General features: G+C 44.7%; 1 protein-coding gene across 5 annotated transcripts in view; it reads left to right on the top strand.

Moving 5' to 3' along the window:
• LOC139059937 (relaxin receptor 1-like) overlaps nucleotides 1-22,290 on the top strand; it is a 227,199-nt gene that overhangs the window by 193,310 nt on the left and 11,599 nt on the right. For all 5 annotated transcript variants that reach the window (XM_070538568.1, XM_070538567.1, XM_070538566.1 and 2 more), the window contains exons 14-18: nucleotides 130-201; nucleotides 6,397-6,468; nucleotides 11,722-12,085; nucleotides 19,728-19,974; nucleotides 20,593-20,820. In XM_070538568.1, the coding sequence (XP_070394669.1) occupies nucleotides 130-201; nucleotides 6,397-6,468; nucleotides 11,722-12,085; nucleotides 19,728-19,974; nucleotides 20,593-20,820 (983 nt within the window). The remainder of the gene's footprint in view (nucleotides 1-129; nucleotides 202-6,396; nucleotides 6,469-11,721; nucleotides 12,086-19,727; nucleotides 19,975-20,592; nucleotides 20,821-22,290) is intronic.

The raw sequence follows: 22,290 nt of genomic DNA, 5'->3' as shown, positions 1-22,290 counted from the left end.
GTGTGTTTTTTTTAGAGTTCGGAACTGCGCATTTCTAATGCCTATTGTAGTATCAAAACTGACTATTTCCTTGGAAACAATAAACCACTTCTATGACTTTATAGTTGACGCTTAGGTTGCTTCTCGCAGGGACCTGGAAGGCAACAAGATCGACGCCATGGCTGACGATATGTTTTGGCCTCTCACCAACATCGAATCCCTGTGAGAATTTAACCTATCTTCATTACTTTTCTTGGAATAAGCGGAACTCTTGTCGCGTGCATGTAGGCGCTGAGGTGAAGCCCGCGTACAGGGCTGCACACTCGTAGCCTAAGCACCTTCATTAGTATTTCCTTCATCCTCACTTCGATATATCTTCTACAAAAAAAAAAACATGCATACATGACATCTCACGTAAATCTATGGTACTTGATGCATAACATGAAGCCTGTAATTCCACCCTATAGAAACTGTGAACACTTGGATACTGATGGTCTGACAGGGCATTAAAGTCTATGTAACCTATATATAACGCTGTCCGGAAGTAGGCTACGCCAAAAACTGCTATTTTCAGTGGTACCGAGTATACGAGGGACGCAGAAACTGCACGACATATTAAATGCAGAGAATGCTGATTGAGCTTTTAAACGTAACCTTAGTCGTCACGTGTGCTTTTCAATGCTCTGTAAGAAGGGCGGATGTGTACCTGCAATTATGAGTGTGTTCACAAAGCAGGGAATAATCTTAGAAACATGGCCAGTGTTGCATGTTCTGCGTTTTCTTTTTTTTTTGTGTGTGTGTGTGTGTGTGTGTGCGGGGGGGGGGGGGGGGGGGGGCTCACGTATAACCGCGAAATTCAAGGCATTCCAAACTCCTCCCGAGTTTGTCTCTGTGCTTCCCTTGTCATTCTGGCAGCGCGTTTCAACCAATAAAAGCGCTGAGGTTGTCCCACCGCCACGACCTAAGGCACGTTTATAGTCCGACGTTATCGGTGCGCGGACGAGCGTCGTTCGCGATCAGTCATGCTGCGTCGGTTGCGCTGCGCTAGCCGAGATGCCATCCCCTCTATACTTCAACGCGCGCGCCGCCGGCTGCTATCTTCGGATAATGCGCAGAACGTTCGCCAAGTCGCGCGCCGTCCGCAAAAGCCGTCTGCAGAGTTGTGTTGGCGCCTTTTTCTTCGCGCGCAAAGCATTGTGGTGCGAGAGTTCCGCCGACTCTGACGCGCGAATGGCTCGGGAGCCATATCGGCGCCGGGCCGGCCCGTCGGGGCACGTCGGAAGCCGCCGGTGCGCCCGACTATAGAGGGGTCGTTTTCGCCTATGTGACGTAGCGTGCGCGCGCGCGTGCGTTACGTCGGACTATAAATGGCCCTTTAGTATAACTATCGCAGCAAAAAAAAAGAAAAAGAAAAAAAAAGTTTCCCGCAGAAACTTTCCCCTATGAGTTGCCAGGTCGCGCGTGAGCATTCTTTTCAGTGGCACGCCTTGTGCGCATACGTCACCTGCTTGTCCGAGCGCGTCTGCTCGTATGATGGCGACGTTTTCCTTAATCTCTGCATTTTTATCTTATTAATCATTTTCCAATTAATCCCAATTATGTTATTATGTATTTATTTGAGGTACATAATCTCAACTAAATTATTTTGTCACTTACTTTTATTCAGGCCTATATGCTATCATCATTAGTCTTAATAAATGGTGCTTAGCCTTAAGTAATTTATTGGTAGTCAGTCGAAATTAGGTTCAATTAATCTTCAGTTCCTTTAATTAGTCTTCATTAGTATTGGTTAACTTAACACTAATTTTGGTTATGCTAATAAATTTAGCCAAAATAACTTTATTTAGCCTTACTAGTCTTAATTACCCTAATATAACGATCATTGCGCTTGAGCAATTCCATCGTAATAAATCACCATTGCGCTTCCTTGCCCTTCGTTGGTTTTAAGGAGTATAATATAGGCTAAAAAATTTTACCGAAATTAATCTTATCAGTCTTTTATTAACCTTAGGTACCCATTCAACCTATTCATTGCTAAGTATACAGGATGTCTCAACTATCATGCACCAAGATCTAAAAGTATGCAAATGCTACGTAGCTGGACAGAACAAAGGTAATGTTGTTTGCCGTCGCTTGGAGATATTGAGTGTATTTTTGTTAATTCCGCCAAAGACCTCATTACTATAATTAATTATACAACTTCCAAATATTAAAATTTGATGAAATGCGTCAATGAGAAAATGCACAGCAACATATAAAACTCCCAATGCAGCTTTCCGTTGCTCTATACGTGCTGTATAAAAGTGCTTTTCCAAACGGGAAAGAAGCCCGCGAATACACGCAAAATTGCCGCGCGACTGGCCGTTTGAGGCACTTTGGAATCATAAGCTTTTGAATCTGAAAGACATACGTCTGCAGCTATACCGTCAATTAGTAGTTTGTAGCAGACATACGTCTGCAGCAATACCGTCAATTAGTAGTTTGTAGCTCCTGTATAGAAGAGTGGTGTTCTCACATCATATTTAATACACAAAAAAAATCTGAAACACTATCGAATGTTCGTACTTGATTGTATGGGACACAAGAAGGTGTAATACAAACTCAAATTTTATTATTGCACTGGCAGCAGCCAGTTTATCAAACACACATCTTGTCGCACTTGAGCTTTCGCAATCGACGACAAAATGAGGCAATAAGACGTGGAGTGCGGGTACATTGAATTAAAGAGAGAGCGGACATAAACAGCGCTGCTTGCCTGCTTACCTGTCTGCGTGCTTTTCAAATAAAGTAGGTCTAAAAAATGCATCACTAGCAAGTTCATCTTATCACTTTCTTGGGCTTTGGGTTTCTTCTACGGGCCTTTTTAATGACGCACCGTCAAATCCTTGTGTGGTACATGAAACACAGCATCATCATGTGATGCACTTGGGGCACGTTTCGAAACTTTGTGAAAAGTGGCGTCGATGTGAACTTGTAAACACCACCTTTCGCTTAATACAGGCGGCAGACGTGTTCGCTGGGCGTACACCAGCAGTTTTCAGCCGCTGCGCAAATATCTTGACTGGCGTAGTGGATTAGCGGCTATGGCGTTACGCTGCTAAGCACGAGGTCGCAAGGTGAAACGCCGGGCCGCAGTGGCTGCATTTCGATGGGGGCGAAATGCAAACACGACCGTGTATTGTGCATTGTGTGCGCGTTAAGGAACCGCAAGTGGTCAAAATTAATCCGTAATCCGTCACTACGGCGTGCCTCATAATGAGATCGTAGTTTTATTACGGGAAACATCATAGTAATATATATACATACATACATATATATATATATATATATATATATATATATATATATATATATACATATATATATAGATATACATATATATATATATATATATATATATATATATATATACACATATATATATATATATATATATATATATATAAATATATATATATATATATATATATATATATATATATATATATATATATATATATAAAGTGTACCATCATTGCCTTCGACCGGCGCTAACAGATCGCGCAAAAACTTGCAGGCTGGCAAAGACGCTCGAGAATAAGTTAATTACCGCAACGAGCGAGAATTGTTCAGGGCAACATTAAGAGACATCAATGAGCGGTGTGGATCAGAGAGCAAACGGGGATAGCCAATATTCTTGTTGACAGCGCTCTTTACTGCTCTTCATCACATTGGTGATGAACCGCCACACAAATGGACAATATTCTGCGATTCGAAGGCGGCACTGCAGTCTCTACGGTCACCCTTCCGACGCGGACCGCACGAACAACTAATATTCCATATTACAGAGACATTACACCATACAAGTGATGCAGGCCACGAAATAACCTTTCAGTGGCTTCCTAGTCACTGCGGGATTATCGGCAATGAACGGGCGGATCACGCTGCCCGCTCAGCCCATACGAGGAGTGCCACGTCCCAATTCCTCTTTCTAGAACTGACGCGGCACGGAAGCTCCGCCTATTTGCTCGGCAGTGCACCGCGTCGCAATGGAATGAGCCACATTTAGGAAATCCGCGACTGTACTCACTTGATCCAACATTAAGTCTTCGAGCGCCATCACAGCTTCGCCGTAGAGACGCCACGCTTTTATATCGACTTTGGTTGGGCGTTGCCTTTACTAAAGCCTATGCACTCCGCATAGGGTTGACCGACACCCCAACCTGTGACCACTGCGGCCATGAAGAATCAATTGGCCATATTTTGTGCACCTGCCCGCAGTACAGTCCACAGAGGGCATGCCTTAGCCACGAACTTGACCAACTGGACGACCAACCGCTATCCGAAAAAAGAATTCTGCAACATCGAAAGGAACTACCGTCACAGAAGAAGGCCGTGCAAGCGCTTTTGCGCTTCTTGCGATCTACCGGCCTGTGTGAATGACTTTAACTGGAACGCCTTTTGGGTGTGTGTCTCCATGTGTGAGCGTTCGTTTTTTTTTTGCGTTTTCCTCTCTGTCATCTTTCTAACCCCTATCCCCCATCCCCAGTGTAGGTTAGCAAACCGGAGACTCATAACTGGTTAACCTCCCTGCCTTTCCTCTTCATTCTCTCTCTCTCTAGAGAAATTAATTGAGCTTGGCAGGCCATTTAATGCGAAGGGCAGATAACCGGTGGATCATTAGAGTAGCAGATTGAGTGCCAAGGAAAGGCAAGCGCAGTAGAGGACGTCAGAAAATTAGGCAAGGTGATGAAGGTAGGAAATTTGCAGGTGTAAGTTGGAATCGGTCATCACAAGACAGGGGTAATTGGAGACCGCTGGAAGCCTTCATCCTGCAGTGGATATAAGAATAAACTGATGAAGATGATCATGATGATGATTCAGTTTCACGGAGTGCGCCCTTGTTGCAATCAGTTCTTATAAATTTTGTCACTGTGATGCTTTGCTCATGCGTGGTCTTTCTTCACCTGTATTGCGACATTTTAGCCAATCATATCTGTATACTGCCTAACTTAGTGAACGAGGACACGTGTACAGAGATTTTCTTTAGAGCATGAGAATTTTCAAGCGAAGCTTGTATTGGCTTACAATTTGCTTGCATTGGCTTAAAACCAAGCTGGCTTACAATCTACTTGCTCCCAGAGCAGAGCAGCTGGCAGGCATAGCGCCGGAGGGGGAGTCATTAGCGAAGGTTTCAGCTGCATGGGCGCGTGCTCACGCCACGCGTACAACCAATCAGAGTCATTTCGCTTCCGCCGGGGAGATAAAGGGTGGGAAAGGGTTTTGTGTGCGCTGCGCCGCTTTCGTTTCTGTGCAATTCATTCTCGGAAAACGGATGGGAGGGCCACACGCGTTGGGCGTTCCCCCGAGAAACTGGCCGCCTCCGACTAGCGGCAGTGAGATCTCGCCCGTGAAAAGGTTCGCCGTCGCCGCGCCAGTCCAGCCGTTAGAGCCGCCCGAGCCAGGCTATCCGACAGCAGCGAGAAGAAGATCCTGAGCTGGAGGGAGCGGGATGCCGAAGCAATCGAGCACCGTTAGCCGTAGGCTACTTAAGCGTGACGAAAGCCAAGCGCACGCAGTACAAGTTTCGCTTACTCCCATGTTCCGGTAGGGGAAGCGTTGGTCATTTTTTTAAATTCTCCAGTGACGAAAACTGTATTTTTTGTCCTCGACTTGCATACTGAAAGCGCCGGATACTGCTTGCCACACAAAGCGAAATGGGTAATCAAGTAATCAGCCAAGAGGGACAAATTAATTTCCATATATTTACTTTGCGGCAGATATTGTCGTTTACGAATTGCGGCTGGTGAAATTGCAAGGCACTCCTACTTGAAATGGATTCTAAGGATTGCGCGTGTTTCGCGATATGCGCCGTGAAACTTGCGGTAAATATTCGTGTTGCTCGACTAACTTTTTTTTTTGACACGCCATCGTTTCATGAATTGAAGCACAAAAGTGTTTGGAACACCCAGGTATCTCCTCGCGAACTTTTCGAATGAATATCTTGAAGCCGCAATCATTCTGAAAGCTCGTTCCAAGTGGAAACGCCTTGGGAACTCATCAGGTTCAATTCATAAATTGCGGGGGGAGCCATAAAGTAACTAAATGAAAAGTTAATTAGAACTTTTTTTATTGGCTAGTCGATTAGGAATTTTGATTGCTTGTGCGAGTAATGTCTGCTTTTTCAGTAATTCAGCTCAGGGACCAGGCTTACGCTATCTGCCATAGGCAACTTAAAGAAAAAAGAAAATATGTGGTCTAAAAAGCAAAACATGCTACAATGACTACAGCTGCGAACAAAATAGCGGGGCCCAAACGTTCGCTTGAAAGAACTATTTACGTTTTCCGTGTACTTGACGTCTACACGAATGCTGCGGACATGTTCAACGAATTTTTACAATGAATACACTTGTATCTATCTGTCTTTATGTCGCACAGGAACCTGAGAAACAACGTGTTTCGAACATGCTCCCCGGCTCTCTTCACTCCACTTCGCAACATCACTCACATGTAAGTTCATTCGTATTTTCTATTGGTTAGCTGCGCATAGAGCACGCATGTGTCTTATAATTCGTACAATAGCAAGCTGCCACCATACTGCTATATAATAGAAATATACATTGCTGTTGTTCGGCGTGGACTTCATCAAATACAGATAAAGTTGAGAGAAGGTATATATATATATATATATATATATATATATATATATATATATATATATATATATATATATATATATATATATAGTCGCTATAGAAGAATACTAATGAATGTAACGGAAACAGATAAAAATTTTAGTAACGGTGAGGCTGGGAACCAGCCTTCGTCGCTGTGAATGGGACTACAGAATAAGATATTGTTAAGGCTTCGGAAAAGGAAAGGGTATATACGTGGGGCACGTGGTACACGGGAAAGAACACCTGAGTGGCTACGATTGGTGAAGACACTGTGGGATGTCTCCGGTATCACTAAGGCGACGCTCACCGCCCAACCCCCCACCCCAAGAGATTAGTGGCACTGCTCGCATTAAAACCTAAATTTTGATTCAAAACTTTATTACTCCACCGAGCTGGGGTACCCGCCTCTTACCCTAAGCGCAGGTAGAGGGGGAGGGGGGGGGGAGGACGTAGCAGTCCCCGCACGTTTAGGTCGGTGAGTCTTCACGGCCTCAACGGCCAGGCGGATTGGTGGACGCTGGTGGACTTCAGCCTCGCCCTGTAGCAAGGCCTCCCAGGCTTCTCTACTGTCAATCTTTTCCCTGGCCCCTGGGGAGCCAGCACCCTCCGATATTACATGGTCTAAAGAGCCACTATACTACAAGCCTACTATGAGCAGGTTGGTCACCACTGCATTTATCGGGACATGCGAAAGGTCACGGTATGCGCATACGGTTATCTTTCGAATCTCGTTATAAAAAGCAGTGATGACGGGAACACCGGGTAAACATGTCAGATAGTCTTATTGGTTTTGTATATAGCACTGGTTACGTTATTGACCGAACGCGCACGTTTGTTCTTGCTTTTTTTGTTGGCTCCAAGCCTACATCAAGGAAGATCCGCGAGCCGTTCGAAGTTAAGCACTTTGTCAACCCTTGTTTATTGGCGCAGAGCGTAATACGTCATAAATGGATTTAAGCGCCAGATGGTTCCGAACTCAAGTGGAAGGGGCATTTTGTACCCGCGAAGAAATCTGATATTTAAGAGAGAGGTGCTTCGGCTCCTCCAAGAGTTGTTCAAGGATGCTCGAGTGGCAGTGGTGATCCGTTAGGGTGGACGTGACTTGCACAACGTGCCGCCATGTGTTGCACTCCGGGTTCAAGTTATTTGTCGTACCGAGTGTTGCTGTTACCTGAAGTAGTGGGGCGGGCTTTAGATAATACTACTGTGTTTTGTAGGTTTTCGTTCGGGCGAAGCAATCGAGAGATTGGTGGGGCGAGCCACCGCCCCGTTTCAAAGGGGACGCCTATAGCATCCATCCATCCATCCAACGGTCCCTTTCGCAAGGCTAGATACGCCTGCAGCAAGTAACACTGCTGCAACGAAAGTCCGTTGCGCCGCCTGCCACAAGAATGGCAGCGGATGTCATTGAAACGTGACAGGTCTCCTTTGACCACCAATTTCTAAACAGTTTCGAGGCCAGGCCGCTGCCGCACAGACCCCTGGCTTTCCCAGAGGCGTGCGCGGACCGATCGATATTCACAGGCTTGCCCCCTTTGTGTCGTGGTAGGTGTCACTCTGCAACGATAAAAAAATTACACGTGGGAAGTTTGCTTCACGCTTCGTTCAATGTAACTGAACACCCGTCTTCACTGAAACTTTTTCTTACCTGTATGTTTTGAGTGCTAATCTTTCAGTGCCGTTTTTTAAACCTCAAGCCTTCTTCAGTTTATGAGTTTGATTCGTCGGTTTGGTTTTGAGATGAAATCCACTTCACTGAAGCACTTTTGCTTCCCTGGTTACCATGCACCAGCTTTGGGCTGAAACTTTCCATTCCTTCTTCAGTGCCCCTCGCTACAGGTAGCAAAAAAAAATAATTTTAAAAGAATACTTTTTTTTTTCATGCGGTCAACGTCAACCTTTCGTAGTCGAGAACGGCTGATGACTGGGAAGGTGGAAGCTAGGGCGCGCTGATGATTAAATATCGACATGTGCGCACATCGCGAAAGACGAGGTCTGAAGGAAGAACACAGCGCCTGTGTTGCGTTCTTCCTTCAGTCCTCGTCTTTTTCGCTGTGCACACACGTCAATATTGATCACTGGGAACCTACTAAGTGCTCCACCCGGCTGTCCACCAGAGTTGACAGATGCTGACGGTTCAGTACTAAAAGGCACGCGTTGGGCATATTCCCTACACATACCCAAAAGACAGCGAGGTGAAATGTTGACCACAAAGGATCACCGCATCTTCAGCGGCCACCTTATTCGCCGGCCGAGTGTATAGCGATGTCTCTGTGTCAACCAGAACGAACCGCGTAGCAATGTCAGACGGCGCATCGCCGACAATGAGGCGAGGGTTTTCAAATTTATGTGCGAGATAACCAAGTCAACCGGGTGTCACGCTGACCGGAAAATCGAGCCTCGGCCCTAGTACTGCTAAATATTGTCATATTTGCCATTTGCGTGCCGATACCCAGAATTATGTCTTCCTGTGTGCGCGTTCGGTACGTATTGCACTAGGATGCTGGGGAACGGCACCAATGACATTGTAGTAAAGGTGGCAACACGCGTAGGACGCTGCTTGGTTACCGCACAACTTTCAAAAGTAATAAGGCCATTGTTGTTAATAACTAGTTGTGACGTATACCTTCATATAACTGCGCTTGATACCCGTAGAGTTCGTAACATTATTAACTAAACCAGGTAATCTAATCACTTTTACTAAAAGGTTTCAGTAGTGAAATCTACAGGCAGTTAAACCCACTGCATACGATGTTTATCTTGTAAAATGCATTTATGGCACCCACTCTCGTATATTCCTGAGTGGGTCCGATAAATGCGTTTTACGCAAAAAACATCGTATCAATGGTGCTAACTGCCTGTGGAATTGATAATCGAGACAAAAGAAAACATGTTTCTTTAATGAGGCACGCCGTATAGTGGGGAACTCCACTTAATCCTGACTCCCTGGGGTTCTTTGACGTGCGCCCAACGCCCACTACCACGGGCGTTCTTGCATTTCGCCACTGTCAAAATGTGGCCGCCATGACAAGAATTCGATCACGGGTTTCGGGCTTAGTAGGACAACGCCATATTAAGCCACCGTTGCAGGTAGGCAATACTGTCAACTTAGGGCACACTGCGATTAGAGGGACTTGCAAGATCTCTTTTCGTGCTTTACCGGCTCGAAGTGTCAAACGTAAATGCACGCTATCGGTTTCTTGTTTCACTATAGTTTAGCAATGTACCTTCTTAATTACCGTGCCCCAGCTTCTATTTTATTAAACCAGTTTGCAGTTGGCGCTTTGTGTGTCTGTGTGTGTCTCTCTTGCGTGTGTCTATGTAGCGCCCTAAATTCACTTTTTCCAAGTCGCACCAACATGCCGAAGAAAAAGGTCCGTTATGAGGCAAGGAATGGCTTCGTATGGAAAACCAGCTGAACGCAGTCGGAGCGCTCTTTCTCGATGGTCTCTGGGTGCCTCTGTAGCGCTCCGAAGCGACCACCGGAAGACGCCGTAACAGTCTGCGGAGATGGTGCGTGCAAACCCGCACAAATTGCCAACTGCAAATGTTGTGCTGCAGCTCAGGAGATCGCGTGCCTGGATCCCACCTGCATATTGCCGCAGGGCTACGACTTCGATCCCCAGGCTCGGTGACTAGAGAACGTTTGCTTTTCTTCGTCCTATGTTGACGGTGAAGCTGGGGTGGAGGAAGCGGTTCTGACGACGATGGCGATAACAATGACGGCGCCACTACGGTCGCGCAAAGAGACACTCACTTAATTAGTCAAGCCAATTTCGAGGTTCGAGGTAAAAAAAAGAAAACAAAGTAAGCGAAGGAAGAAAAGAAGCTTGTCGCATAGTACATCCGCATGGTTGTGGTGAACGGCGCTGACCGTTATATATACCGCCAACGTTTCAGGCGCGTATCAGCATGGTCGTAGCCATGTCAGAGATTTTGTCGCATCTATTTAAATGTTTCTAAGAATGTAAACCCGTCGCGGCAATATCGAGTTGGAACGAAGAGCTCGCGAAGCTCTTAACACTTAAACATATTTTCCAGTCACAATATACAGCAAAAAAAAACCCTTTTGAAAGTGTTTCAACTTGTTGTACCTTTTTAATGTTTCCACCCTGAAGGATAGAGAGACAGTAAAAATAAACATATATCTCCTAGTCATGAATATATACGGCGCGTGTTCTTCAACGTTGCATCCGCGAATATATGTTGCGAGGAAAGTATTCTCAGCCATCCTAGTAGTTGAAGTGGTTTGGTAACTCACTCTATTAACACGGTGACAAGTGTCCCTTCAAGATTAGTATCTACATGTAATTTGTTAAGCAGCCCATCAGCTGGTCAGTACCTTAATATGCTGCGCAAGCATTAGAACGAGTATTCACCTCGCTAATGGACGAAACTGCACCTGGTATTGCTGCACGAGAGCAGAAAACCCAGGGTTGCCAAATACTGTGCTGCATGAATTAACTATCACTGAGGCAGGTTATACGTATTAAGGGCTCTTACAAGCAAAGACTGTCATGTTTTTTTTTATAAATGCGATAGTCACATTAATGAAGAGTACTTCGACATTTATCAAACTGATAGCTGCAAACGCCGAACACTTTTGTGGCGCCATGTGGGGTATCATGCTACAGCGTCGCTCTCGGTTCACTCAATTTATTTCGTTACTTACCCTAAAGTCCCACACACCAACTCCATTGCATGGAGTGGGTGGAAATTAAAATGACATTGAAAAGAAGGCATATGTTAATAGCAGAAAAGGCTAGCAGAACAAGTTCATCGTGACTATTATATAGTAAGTAAGTAAACAAACAAACAAACAAACAAACAAACAAACAAACAAACAAACTTATATGTATAAGAAGAAAATATCATTCCTATTCAACGTCAACAGTTATATAAAAAGTGCAAAGAATGTCACTGAGATCTTGACTGTGTTAGTGTGCCAGTATTAACCGGTAATAAAATCAGTTCTATTCTAGTGTCTAAAGTCTATATATTTTTATGTAGAAATTCATCTCACGTTCGTCCCTACCCCGCTCCCCTCTATCTTTTTTCCCTATCCGGTTTCATCTCAATGGCGCAGCTACTTCAGCGACTTCAGCCTCTGCTCTTCCGCGCTGCACGTTCGGGTCTGTGAACCACGCGGAGACGGCATCAGCAGCCTGGCGCACCTCTTGGACAGCGTGGTCCTCCGCGTGGCCGTGTGGGTGGTGGCGCTGGTTGCCTGCCTCGGCAACCTTCTCGTGCTCGTCGGGAGGTTGGTGCTGCGTGAGCCCAACGCGGTGCACTCGTTTTACATCAAGAACCTGGCGCTGGCCGACCTCATCATGGGCGTCTACCTATTCGTCATCGCCTCGCACGACGTGGCCTTCCGAGGGGAGTACATTCGCCACGACCTCCGCTGGCGACGCTCGGTTGGTTGCAGCGTCTCGGGTTTCCTGTCAACGGTGAGCGCGCTTTTCCTGAACAGCGTAGGCATGGAATCGGGAGCTAGTCTCGTCGTCATCGTAATTTATTTATTTATTTATTCAAAATACCCCCAAAGGCCCTCATTACGAGGGTATTAAATGGGGGGGGGGGGGCAATCACAAGCACTGGTCATAGTTTTTACATACTAAAAACAAGAGAGTGTAACAGAAGTAATAATACAGTGAAACATAGGTAATATACAAGATAATCAGGTCGCAATTATTACAGAGAAAACATTAGTACACATTAGGAGAACATAAGACAACTGCAATGAAAAACACCAACAAACATCGAAAACACTGTAGAAGTCCCAAAAAAGAATAATAATATGATTAGTCGACAACTCGTGAGCAAATTAAATGTCTGGTTCCGTGGCAATGACTAATGGTAAGGCGTTCCATTCAGTTATTGTGCGTGGTAAGAATGAATATGCATAACGGGATGACTGGCAGTTAATGCGATTGACTTTGTATGGATGGTCACGGCGTGGAAAAATAACTGTTGGTGACTGAAAGACATCATCGTGAAGTGATGGATGGTGATAAAGCTTATGGAAAAATGTTAGGTGAGACATTTTACGGCGAAGTGCTAAGTTGTACAAGTCAGCTTTATTCTTTAACGAGGTGACGCTGGTGTAACGTGAATAATCTGAAAATATAAATCGCGCAGCACGGTTCTGCAAGGCTTCGATGTTACTTCGATCTATTACTTCGAAGGCTTCGATCTATTTTACCCATAAAGGCCTCTGATGGGGTATTACGTAAGAGGGGAGCATGATCAACAAAGAACGGCACTTTTTACCTAATATGCATAACGAATCAAGAAAAAATTGAAACGCAGGAAGGTGCACAGAATTGAAAATTTATAGCCAAAAACCAAACATTTTTGTCATATAAAGATATTGTATCGCCCTCCTTCACGTCAGGTTTTCTAACGCATTAGCTGTAGCACGAAAAAGAGGCTCTAGGATGCAGTTTGAATACATTTGCTTTCGCAGCAAGCTTTCAGGAAATTGTGCGCGCGGCTAGCATAGACTGATACACTATATATATGTCGGACATATTTCTTTCCTCTTACTTAGAGCTGCCTCACGATTTCATTCCTGGAAATAGTATGCTAAAGAAAGGATACATTCGCAACATTACTACACTTTGTTCATTGATCATAATGGAAACCTATCCAGGATTTTCATTTTGCTATGACGGAATGCAAAAATGCTGGTGCATACCGCGCTTGAGTGAACTTTAGATAGCACCAGGTGGTCAACATTCATTCGGAGCCTTCCAATATAGGGCGTCCCTCATATCCCATTGTGTAGCTTCGTGATGCTAAAACCCCTGACTTTAGGATTATCTTCCGCTCTTGGAAAACATGCTACGGACTATTATTGTCGTTGCTACCTACAAAGGAAAATGCTGCGGTGAGCCTTCAATGGGTTTCGATGATGCTTCAAGCACGTCTGAACGTCAAGCACCCAGCTGGCAACGTAAACAGGACAAATGTTCGCAGGAAGATGTAGAGGAGAAATCATCAACAGCGGTTGAACAAGGGATGTCTCAGGCTGGAGGCTTGACATCAGTCCTGACGAGGACTGATCTCCTTGTCAAAGCGTTGGTTGGAGACGGAGACATTTTTTCGTTGAGTACTCTTGATCAATTGACAATGAGCGTCCCGCCCGGAAATTACGCAATATAGATTTATCGGTCGAAGTGCCTTAGGGTTAGATATCCAGTAGTATTGAGTTGCCGAGGACTCCACTCTCTCTAGAAAGTTCATCGCAGCAATGTCACTTGGCCAAACAGAATTTGCGTGAGATTACAGCCTGCGTGAGATTCGGAAACACCGAATTTAAGCCTGTGCTCTGCTTTTTGCAGGTTGGTACTTTTCTGTACGGCTGTCTTCTGAGTATATACTATTGCTGCTGCTGCCGCTGCCATTAGACTACTACCAGTGCTTATGTATTACATGTCTGCCTCTATGCCCTTCCTTCTTCTTGTATTTTTGTAGAAATGTATTAAGTTGCATACGTAGCAATGACAACGAAAGAAATTTGTTGCTCTTCCTGCGGGGCCGAGTTTGAACCTACTGAGGCAGAGATAGTATGCGCAGACTGCGAGCACCGATTTCACATGGGAGATTGCTCTGGCCTCACAGAAAAGCAGTACAAGAGCAAATCAGCGTCTGCTAGACAAAAGTGGTCGTGTCTCACCTGTAAGGCCTCGAAGAACGCGAAAGAAGGCCAAAAAGTTGCAACCAGTGACGATGAGATTACGGGCATTAGATCCCTGTTGCTCAGCATTAACCGAAAGCTTGACGAACTTATGCCCCTTAAAGAAACAGTATCCAAAATTGAAGAATCAGTTCAAATGATGTCAGAGAAATACGACGAAGTTCTTGAACGGGTGGCCACACAAGAGCGGGAAACAAAGGAACTTCGGAAAAGAGTTGACATGCTAGAACAAAAATCCAAAGACACAGCTGGCGAGACTGTTCAAATACAACTGGAGCTACATGAACTGGAATGGAGGAATCGAAGGCAAAATTTAGAATTTCATGGAATTCCTGTCTCTGAGGAAGAAAATCTTCTAAACAAAGTGAACAGTGTTGCTAACATGATGGAGGTTCCCTAACTCACGGAACTAGACGTTAGTGCCATACATCGCCTTCCAGCAAGGCCTGGCAAGATCCCCGGTGTGATCGTTAGGATCACAAGGCAAATGGCACGAGATCAGTGGTTTGTGAACAGACATAAATTAAAGGAAAGTAACTCCAGTGTCTTCGTACTAGAACACTTGACCAGTCACAATAGGCACTTACTTGGTATGGTGAAAGAATGGGCCAAAGAAAAAGGGTATCGTTACGCGTGGCACCGAAATGGCAAGGTATTTCTGAGGCGGGCAGATCGCGACCGAGCACTTGTGATACGAAATGCACATGACCTTCCCGCTTAGTTTGTACTTTCATGATTGCACATTGCTTTGTTAAATGTCCAGTATGACACAACACAGATATTTTCTTCCGCAAGAATTAGATGCAGCTGGTATAACCGAACATAAAAATTTCTTGAAATGCCTGCACTTGAATGCGCGCTCTCTCTGCACTAAACTAACAGATATCGCGGATTTCATCTCCAGTTTTTCCTTTTTGTTCGACGTCATCATGGTCACGGAGACGTGGTTCAAAGATGACCGCGACGAACTTAGCTTTGCTCCTTATCACTGTCATTTTTTAAATCGTCCAAATCGTCGAGGGGGCGGTGTTATGTTGCTATTGAAAGATGCAATGAATCGCGAATTGCTTCCATCGTTTTGTAGTGTATGTGACGACTTCGAAATACTTCCGGCACGTGCTGGCAAATACGTGTTCTCTGTTTGTTATAGGCCCCCAAATGGCAGCCTTCCTAGCTTTTTCTGTTTCTATGAGCAGTTTCTGCGTTTTGTTTCCGCGAATAACTTGTTCTTGATATCTGGTGGTGATTTTAACATAGATCTGTCTGTAAATTCCACGTGCCAGAAAGAAATGATCACTATAATAACGTCAAATGGTTTTGAAAATCTGATTGCTTCGCCAACCCGAATTACAGACAGCAGTGAAACTCTACTCGACTTATTCATAACAAATATGCAAAACGACAACATAACCGCCGGTGTGCTGTCATACGACATAAGCGACAACATTCCAATATTTATTATGATACCTAAACATAGTTTTCGAGACAAGAGGGATGTGAGATGCTTCACTTATCAGCCAATCACAGCAGCCAACCTTGAGGCTTTTTGAACTCAGATGTTAACCTGTGACCTGGAAGTTATCGGTCATATCGCGAACGCTGAAGAGGCATATACAAAGTTCATAGATATAATTTCTGGTATATACAAGTACCACTTTCCCGAAAAAAGAATTACCTTAGGCAAAAAAATTCGTAAACCGTGGATAACGCCTGAACTGCTTGCAAAAATACATTGCAAGAACGAATTGTATCATAAATTTATTCAAAATAAGGACCCAGATACACTGAAACAATTCAAAACTTATCAAAATAAACTGAATAAAGAAATAAAACTAAGTAGAGTGCGACACATTCAGTCTGAATTTGAGTGCTCTGCACCAAAACCTGACTTCTTATGGAAAAGGTTAAATACTGTCCTTAATCGTAATAAATCGCATTCTCGTATAGAAAAACTAAACATAAATGGCAATGAGATATCTGGCATCCTTCTCGCCACTATGTTTAATGATCACTTTGTTAGCAACAATCAAAACAGTTCATCTAGGACATTGCTTAAGTTGAAGCCTGTTGCTAGCCCCTTCTCATTATTTCTTGAGCCTGTCTCTGAACATGAAGTTTTCTCTGCTTTCACGTCACTGCGAAATAGTTCCGCGTGTGATTTTGAAGGCATGCAAATTAGACCGATAAAGTACGTGTTACATAATGTCACACCGTACCTTACATATATTATTAATTTATGTTTGTCCAGTGCAACTTTTCCGAAAAGAGTGCAACTCGCTAAAGTGAGTGTTTTATTTAAAAAGGAAGACAGAAATGACATCCAAAATTATAGGCCTATATCCATATTGCCCATCTTTTCTAAGGGCCTGGAAAAAATCTTACATCGCCAATTTCATAATTTTTTCGAGAAGAACAATATAATATCACCTGCCCAATTCGTCTTCAGAAAGCTTAAGTCCACCGAATATGCACTGTTGGAACAAAAGGAATTCATCTTATCCCAGTTCGAAGAAAGAAGGCTTGTGCTTGGCGTCTATGTGGATTTTAGCAAAGCATTTGATAATATTCACCATTTAACATTGACTGAAAAACTTTATAGCTATGGTATTCGAGGTCACTCTTTAGCACTAATTAAATCTTACCTAGCAAGCAGGCAGCAATTTGTTCAGATAGATATGCATTGTTCAAGTATGAAGCCTATTTCAAAAGGACTTCCCCAGAGAAGTGTCTTGGGGCCCCTTCTTTTTAACGCCTATATCAATGATGTAACTAATATTTACCTAAACGCGAAATATGTCCTGTATGCTGATGACGCCAGTATATTTGTTTCAGGGACAAACTGTACAGATATAGAGTATGAAACGAACCTCATGCTCTCTAAGCTGAGGGACTGGTCAATAATGAACCAATTGGAAATAAATACAAACAAAACCAAAGCTGTGCTCTTTAGGCCCAAAAATAAGCCAGTGAATTCAAATATTAACATTATGTACGGGGAAAAAACGATAGAAATGGTTACTAGTATGAGAACTCTCGGCGTAACTTTTTCGAGTAATATGCTCTGGGACGAACACATTGACGCAGTCACAATCCAGTTATCTAGGGTCATTGGCATGACGTGGAAATGTAAATCACTATTGCCGTTTAAAGTTAAACTTCTCATTTATAACTCGCTTTTTTATTCGTACCTCTATTATTGCTTATTGGTATGGGGTACAACTACCTTTGTTAATTTGCATAAACTACTTGTCTTGCAAAAGAAGTTTGTTCGGCTACTCTTTAATGTCCCCTACAACTCCCATACTATAAACTTAATTCAGGAAGCCATCATAATTTCTGTGTTAAAGTTATACCAGTACAAGTTAACAACTGCATTTAGGCGGGAAGTAAAACTGAACTTCTCCTTTCTACGAGAACTTTCTAACCTTGAACTTAATGACAAATTTTATGTTACCCGTCATAAAGAGATATGGCGGGTCGTCACACCCAGAACAAATTATCTAAGGGAGAAGCTGTCACACACAATGCCAATGCTTCTAAATAAATATAATAATCTAGGCGTTGATATCACCCAAATAACGGCCCAACAACTGAGAGACTTGTATATGCATGATTTTTAAATTACTGGTTGAGTGTACATCCTCTCGGCTAGTATGCATATGAAGTGTGTATATATGCTTCTGTATATATGTGTGTGTGTAGGTATGCATACGAATGTGTATGCATATACGGGTATATGAATGCATGTATTTGTATATATATGTGTGTATATAATGTTCAGCGGCGTATTCTTGTCTCATTTGTATTCACCACGAGAACCACACAAGCTACCCTAAGTATTCTTGTTTAATCACCAGTGGCTCTGTATGGATATGGGTGTGCATGTGTAAATGCGAGTATGTGGGTTCATGAGAGTATATACGAGTATGTGTATATATATATATATGTATACATATGTATATGTGTATGTGTATATATGTATGTATGATGCATATGTGCTTGCATGTATGCTGTTGCCGAATATTCTGTAGAGGGGGCTGCGGGCCTCGTCAAGCTGCCTACTGGAGCCGCTTTACTTGCAGCCTCCTCCATCAAGTAGATGGAAATAAAGGTATTCTATTCTATTCTTCTTGCACTAAACGCAACTTGCCGTAATGTGGAACCACTACTGTTCATAATTAAGAGAGTCCTGAGGAAACCGGGCTTGGTGAAAAAACTCCCTCCGCGGATAACGCAGGCTGCTGAGAACATCTCATCCACATTTGCCGGTCGTGTGCGTCGCGTGGAGCTCGCAAGCGGACCGTGAAGTCAGCTTTCTCTCGATCGCTCTCTTTTCAACAGAAGCCTTCTACTCACTCTTCTCCGGCAGCTATATTTCGTCATATAGCAGATTTCTATACGCAGCTACTAGGCCAAAAGCTGACATCAGTCAAGAAGGCTCTTTGGATCAAAGCGCTTCCTCCTACTGTTACTGGGTATATTTATTAACGCAGGCAATAATAAGAAATTACATTCTTTAATAGGAATTACTTACTTCAATAAGTACGATTATCGTACTATCGCCGACTGTTGTCTGCTAACGTTTAGCGTCGCCCGCAGTGTAGGAATGAAGCTTTGGCCACACTGCCTGTCCGTGTCATAGCTTCCGGGTCTTGCTCATTTCAATGAGTTTTGAACACTCAACTAGCCCGGAACCGCGCGAAACTTAAGCTCAGACCAGCCGTACGCGTGCCATCGCGCGCTCACTCCTGACCACTCCTGGCTGACCGCTCCTTGGCAGACTTCGCTTCGCATTGAGTTCCGTATGTGCTAAACGCATTGAAGTGTACTCTCATGCGGCAAAGTATTTCGGAAATCGTCTCTGTTAGCGTCAAATGCATTTCTCACAATCGATGAAAAGTGGTTCGGGACACCTTTAAATAACGTTTTTTTTTCGATAGCCACGGCAGCGCCGGAGGATTTAGCAGCGTCACTCTTGGTGTAAGTGGTGTCTCACAGGGTTTTCGATATTGAGTGTGACCAAGAAAGCCGCACCGGCTACGAAACGCGTTTATTTTCTTGTTTTTTCACCGTGACCGGTGGCGTAGCTAGGTCGTCTGGCACCCGGGGCCCTTAAGTCTTCTGTCACTCCCCCCCGGGTGTAGCCGGCAGAGAGAGGGGTGTCTTCAGACGTATATGACACCCCCCCCCCCAAACTGGCCCCTTGCACCCGGAGCCCACGGCCCCCCGGCCCCCCCTGTTGCTACGCCACTGACCGTGACCGAAAGAAGTTTTGTCCTTTTCACTTCCCTGTTCTCGTCCTGCTTGCGCTGTATCAAATCTGAACGTTGATCACCTCGCCCAACTTTCCACTTTTCGCTTTGCCTCCTACGCCACCCGTGGCCCCGCAGGTCAGCAGCGAGGCGTCGGTGTTCACCCTGACTGTGATCACGGTCGACCGGTTCGCGTCCATCACGTACCCTCTGTCACTGAAACGGCGCACGTTCCGCTTCGCCTGGCTCTGCATGCTCGGTGTATGGCTCGTGGCCCTGCTGCTTGCCGCGGTGCCCATGATGCGACCTGACTACTACGGTGAGGAATTCTACGGCAGCAACGGCGTCTGCCTGCCTCTGCACATCCACGACCCGGATTCGAAGGGTGAGCGAGACTCGCGCCAATCTGAAATGGCGCGTGCTTGCCGGAAATGCAGTGATAAATGCTTTTTGAACTTTTTGAACGCGAGAGTGTTTTATGTGTTTTAAATGAGACCGCGAAAGCAAGCTACATGCCTCGTATAATGCATGCAAATATAGAGGAGACGAGCATTCAACAGTTATTTTCTAAGCACATAATTAAATTAGACTGCTCAATATTTCAGTACACGTATTGCATACGATTCTCCCTATTCACTCTAAATATGAAATTTCTGCCGCTTTTGGTGCGTCAAGGGAGCGGGCAAATTTTCAAAGCATTTCAAGTAACGCATCTAAGCGGGTCAGAAACGAGGGTTTAGCAATTTTCATCTAGCCCCCAGTTGACACACACAATAAAACATTTGTCTTCGCACACCACCCCTAGCGTTCCCCGCATGTCCTCGAAATATATAAAACTGTAGAAACAGGTATATACGAACGCTTTTTTAACGCTTTTACTCGCAATAACAGTATCGCCGTAAAAAAAAAAAAGGAGGAAGAAAGAAAAGAGAAACACACACACACACAGCAATGTGCGAAGGCAGGATGGAGTACGATGTCGTTTTTTTCCATCCGTTTACAGGCTGGGAGTACTCAGCGTTCGTGTTCTGTATCGTGAACAGCGTGGCGTTCGCGTTCATCGCCTACGCTTACCTCACCATGTTCGTCACTATCACGCATTCAAAAGTGGGGCTGCGCTCCACGCAGCAGCTGCAGGACCGAGCCATAGCCAAGCGGTTTTCCTTCATCGTAGGCACTGACTTCTTCTGCTGGATGCCAATCGTCTTCATTAAGATCATCGCCATAGCCGGTACGTGTGTAGGCATCACGTGGCTGTCTTCCTTTTTTCTTCTTCTTTGTTCGCGCAGAATCGAGGAAACTTCTGGGACATCAAGGGCAAGAGGGAATATTTCGAGTTGTCGTGGTCCGTAAGATAAACATAGAACTACATTATACTAATAAGCACTCCGACAAACTGCATTTTCAGTAATGTTACAGTAAGAGTTTGATTACAAGAAAGGAATATGGTGACAAACATTCCACTTTCTGAAGTTGATGGCGATGCAGTGAGACGACACAGAAATCAACGCATTGATTCTTTTTCTTTGTTTTTGTATTTTCTGGTAGTCGTGATGCCGCAAAAATGCGTTAAGATATGTACATATGGCCCAAGACTCCCTTTAAAATACAATGAAATTCATGCTTACGCGCAAAAAAAAAGTTCGGCCGGTGTCACACTCTTGAAACACAAGACGACGAAAGCTTGCTGCATATTTGGTAATACATGAACTTATACAATCGGGGTTAGACTTGTGATCTACACATTGATAATGCGTTAAGTCATACAATCTCGGCTAGACTTCTTGAAAGACCTAACGAGCCGCGACGGGAAGCACACGTGTTGCACTTAGGCGACCTCCGCGGCAAGGCGCAGCAGCACGCGCTCCTTCCGCAGTGGCGTACTTGCGCGGTTGCCCACGCGGGCCGCAAGAGCCTGCACGCTCCTCCATCGCACGCCGCCACGGCTCCGACTGTGACGTCATTGCGCAGAGCGCGAGCGCCCAATTTTCTTCGCAACGACAGCTGGCGCGACAGCAAAGTAAATACTCGGCAGACACTTAAGAGTGTTTACGTGTGGGAATGCGTAAGCATAATACCGTTTGTAGACCTCGGAACGTCATCAACGCACTCATTTTACACACTCGTCACGTGACGCCCCCTCCTGGATGGATGGATGTTATGAGCGTCCCCTTTGGCACGGAGCGGTGAGTTGCGCAACCAAGCTCCTGCTATTATACTGTCTAATGTCCTACCTAGGTTAAACAAAAAAAAGATAAAAAAACACTATCAACTACCCCACCCAAATTTTCTGATCCCCTGTTTCGAACTGTGCTTTTGTACGTCTCCGCTTTTTGTCGTTTCCCTACTTTTCTTCCACCAATCCTCCGATCGCCTCTTACCGCGCTGTCACGTGCGCTACCCAGTGACGCACGCCATAGTCAGCGATATGGCTGCGACGTGACCTGGGCAATCGAGCACGCACTAGGCAGGCCTTTAGTAAGCGAGAACCGTGGATCAGCCGTGGCTTCAGGGAAGCGTGCTCGATTACCACCCAATTAGAAATGTGTCAAATTTTGTTTTGAAAGTCTCTAATTAATTTTGCCTAAAGGAACCTCCCTGAGAAATGTGACGTCAATCCTAGCGTTTTTCTTGCGCCCCTTTCACTGTTTGTGGCGTAGAACATTTTTCGTCACGGCGTTGTTTCGTCAAGGCCACCGCC

The sequence above is a fragment of the Dermacentor albipictus genome, chromosome 5 (assembly GCF_038994185.2).
Source record: "Dermacentor albipictus isolate Rhodes 1998 colony chromosome 5, USDA_Dalb.pri_finalv2, whole genome shotgun sequence".
Lineage (NCBI taxonomy): Eukaryota > Metazoa > Arthropoda > Arachnida > Ixodida > Ixodidae > Dermacentor > Dermacentor albipictus.
This window is presented reverse-complemented; position numbering and strand designations above follow the sequence as displayed.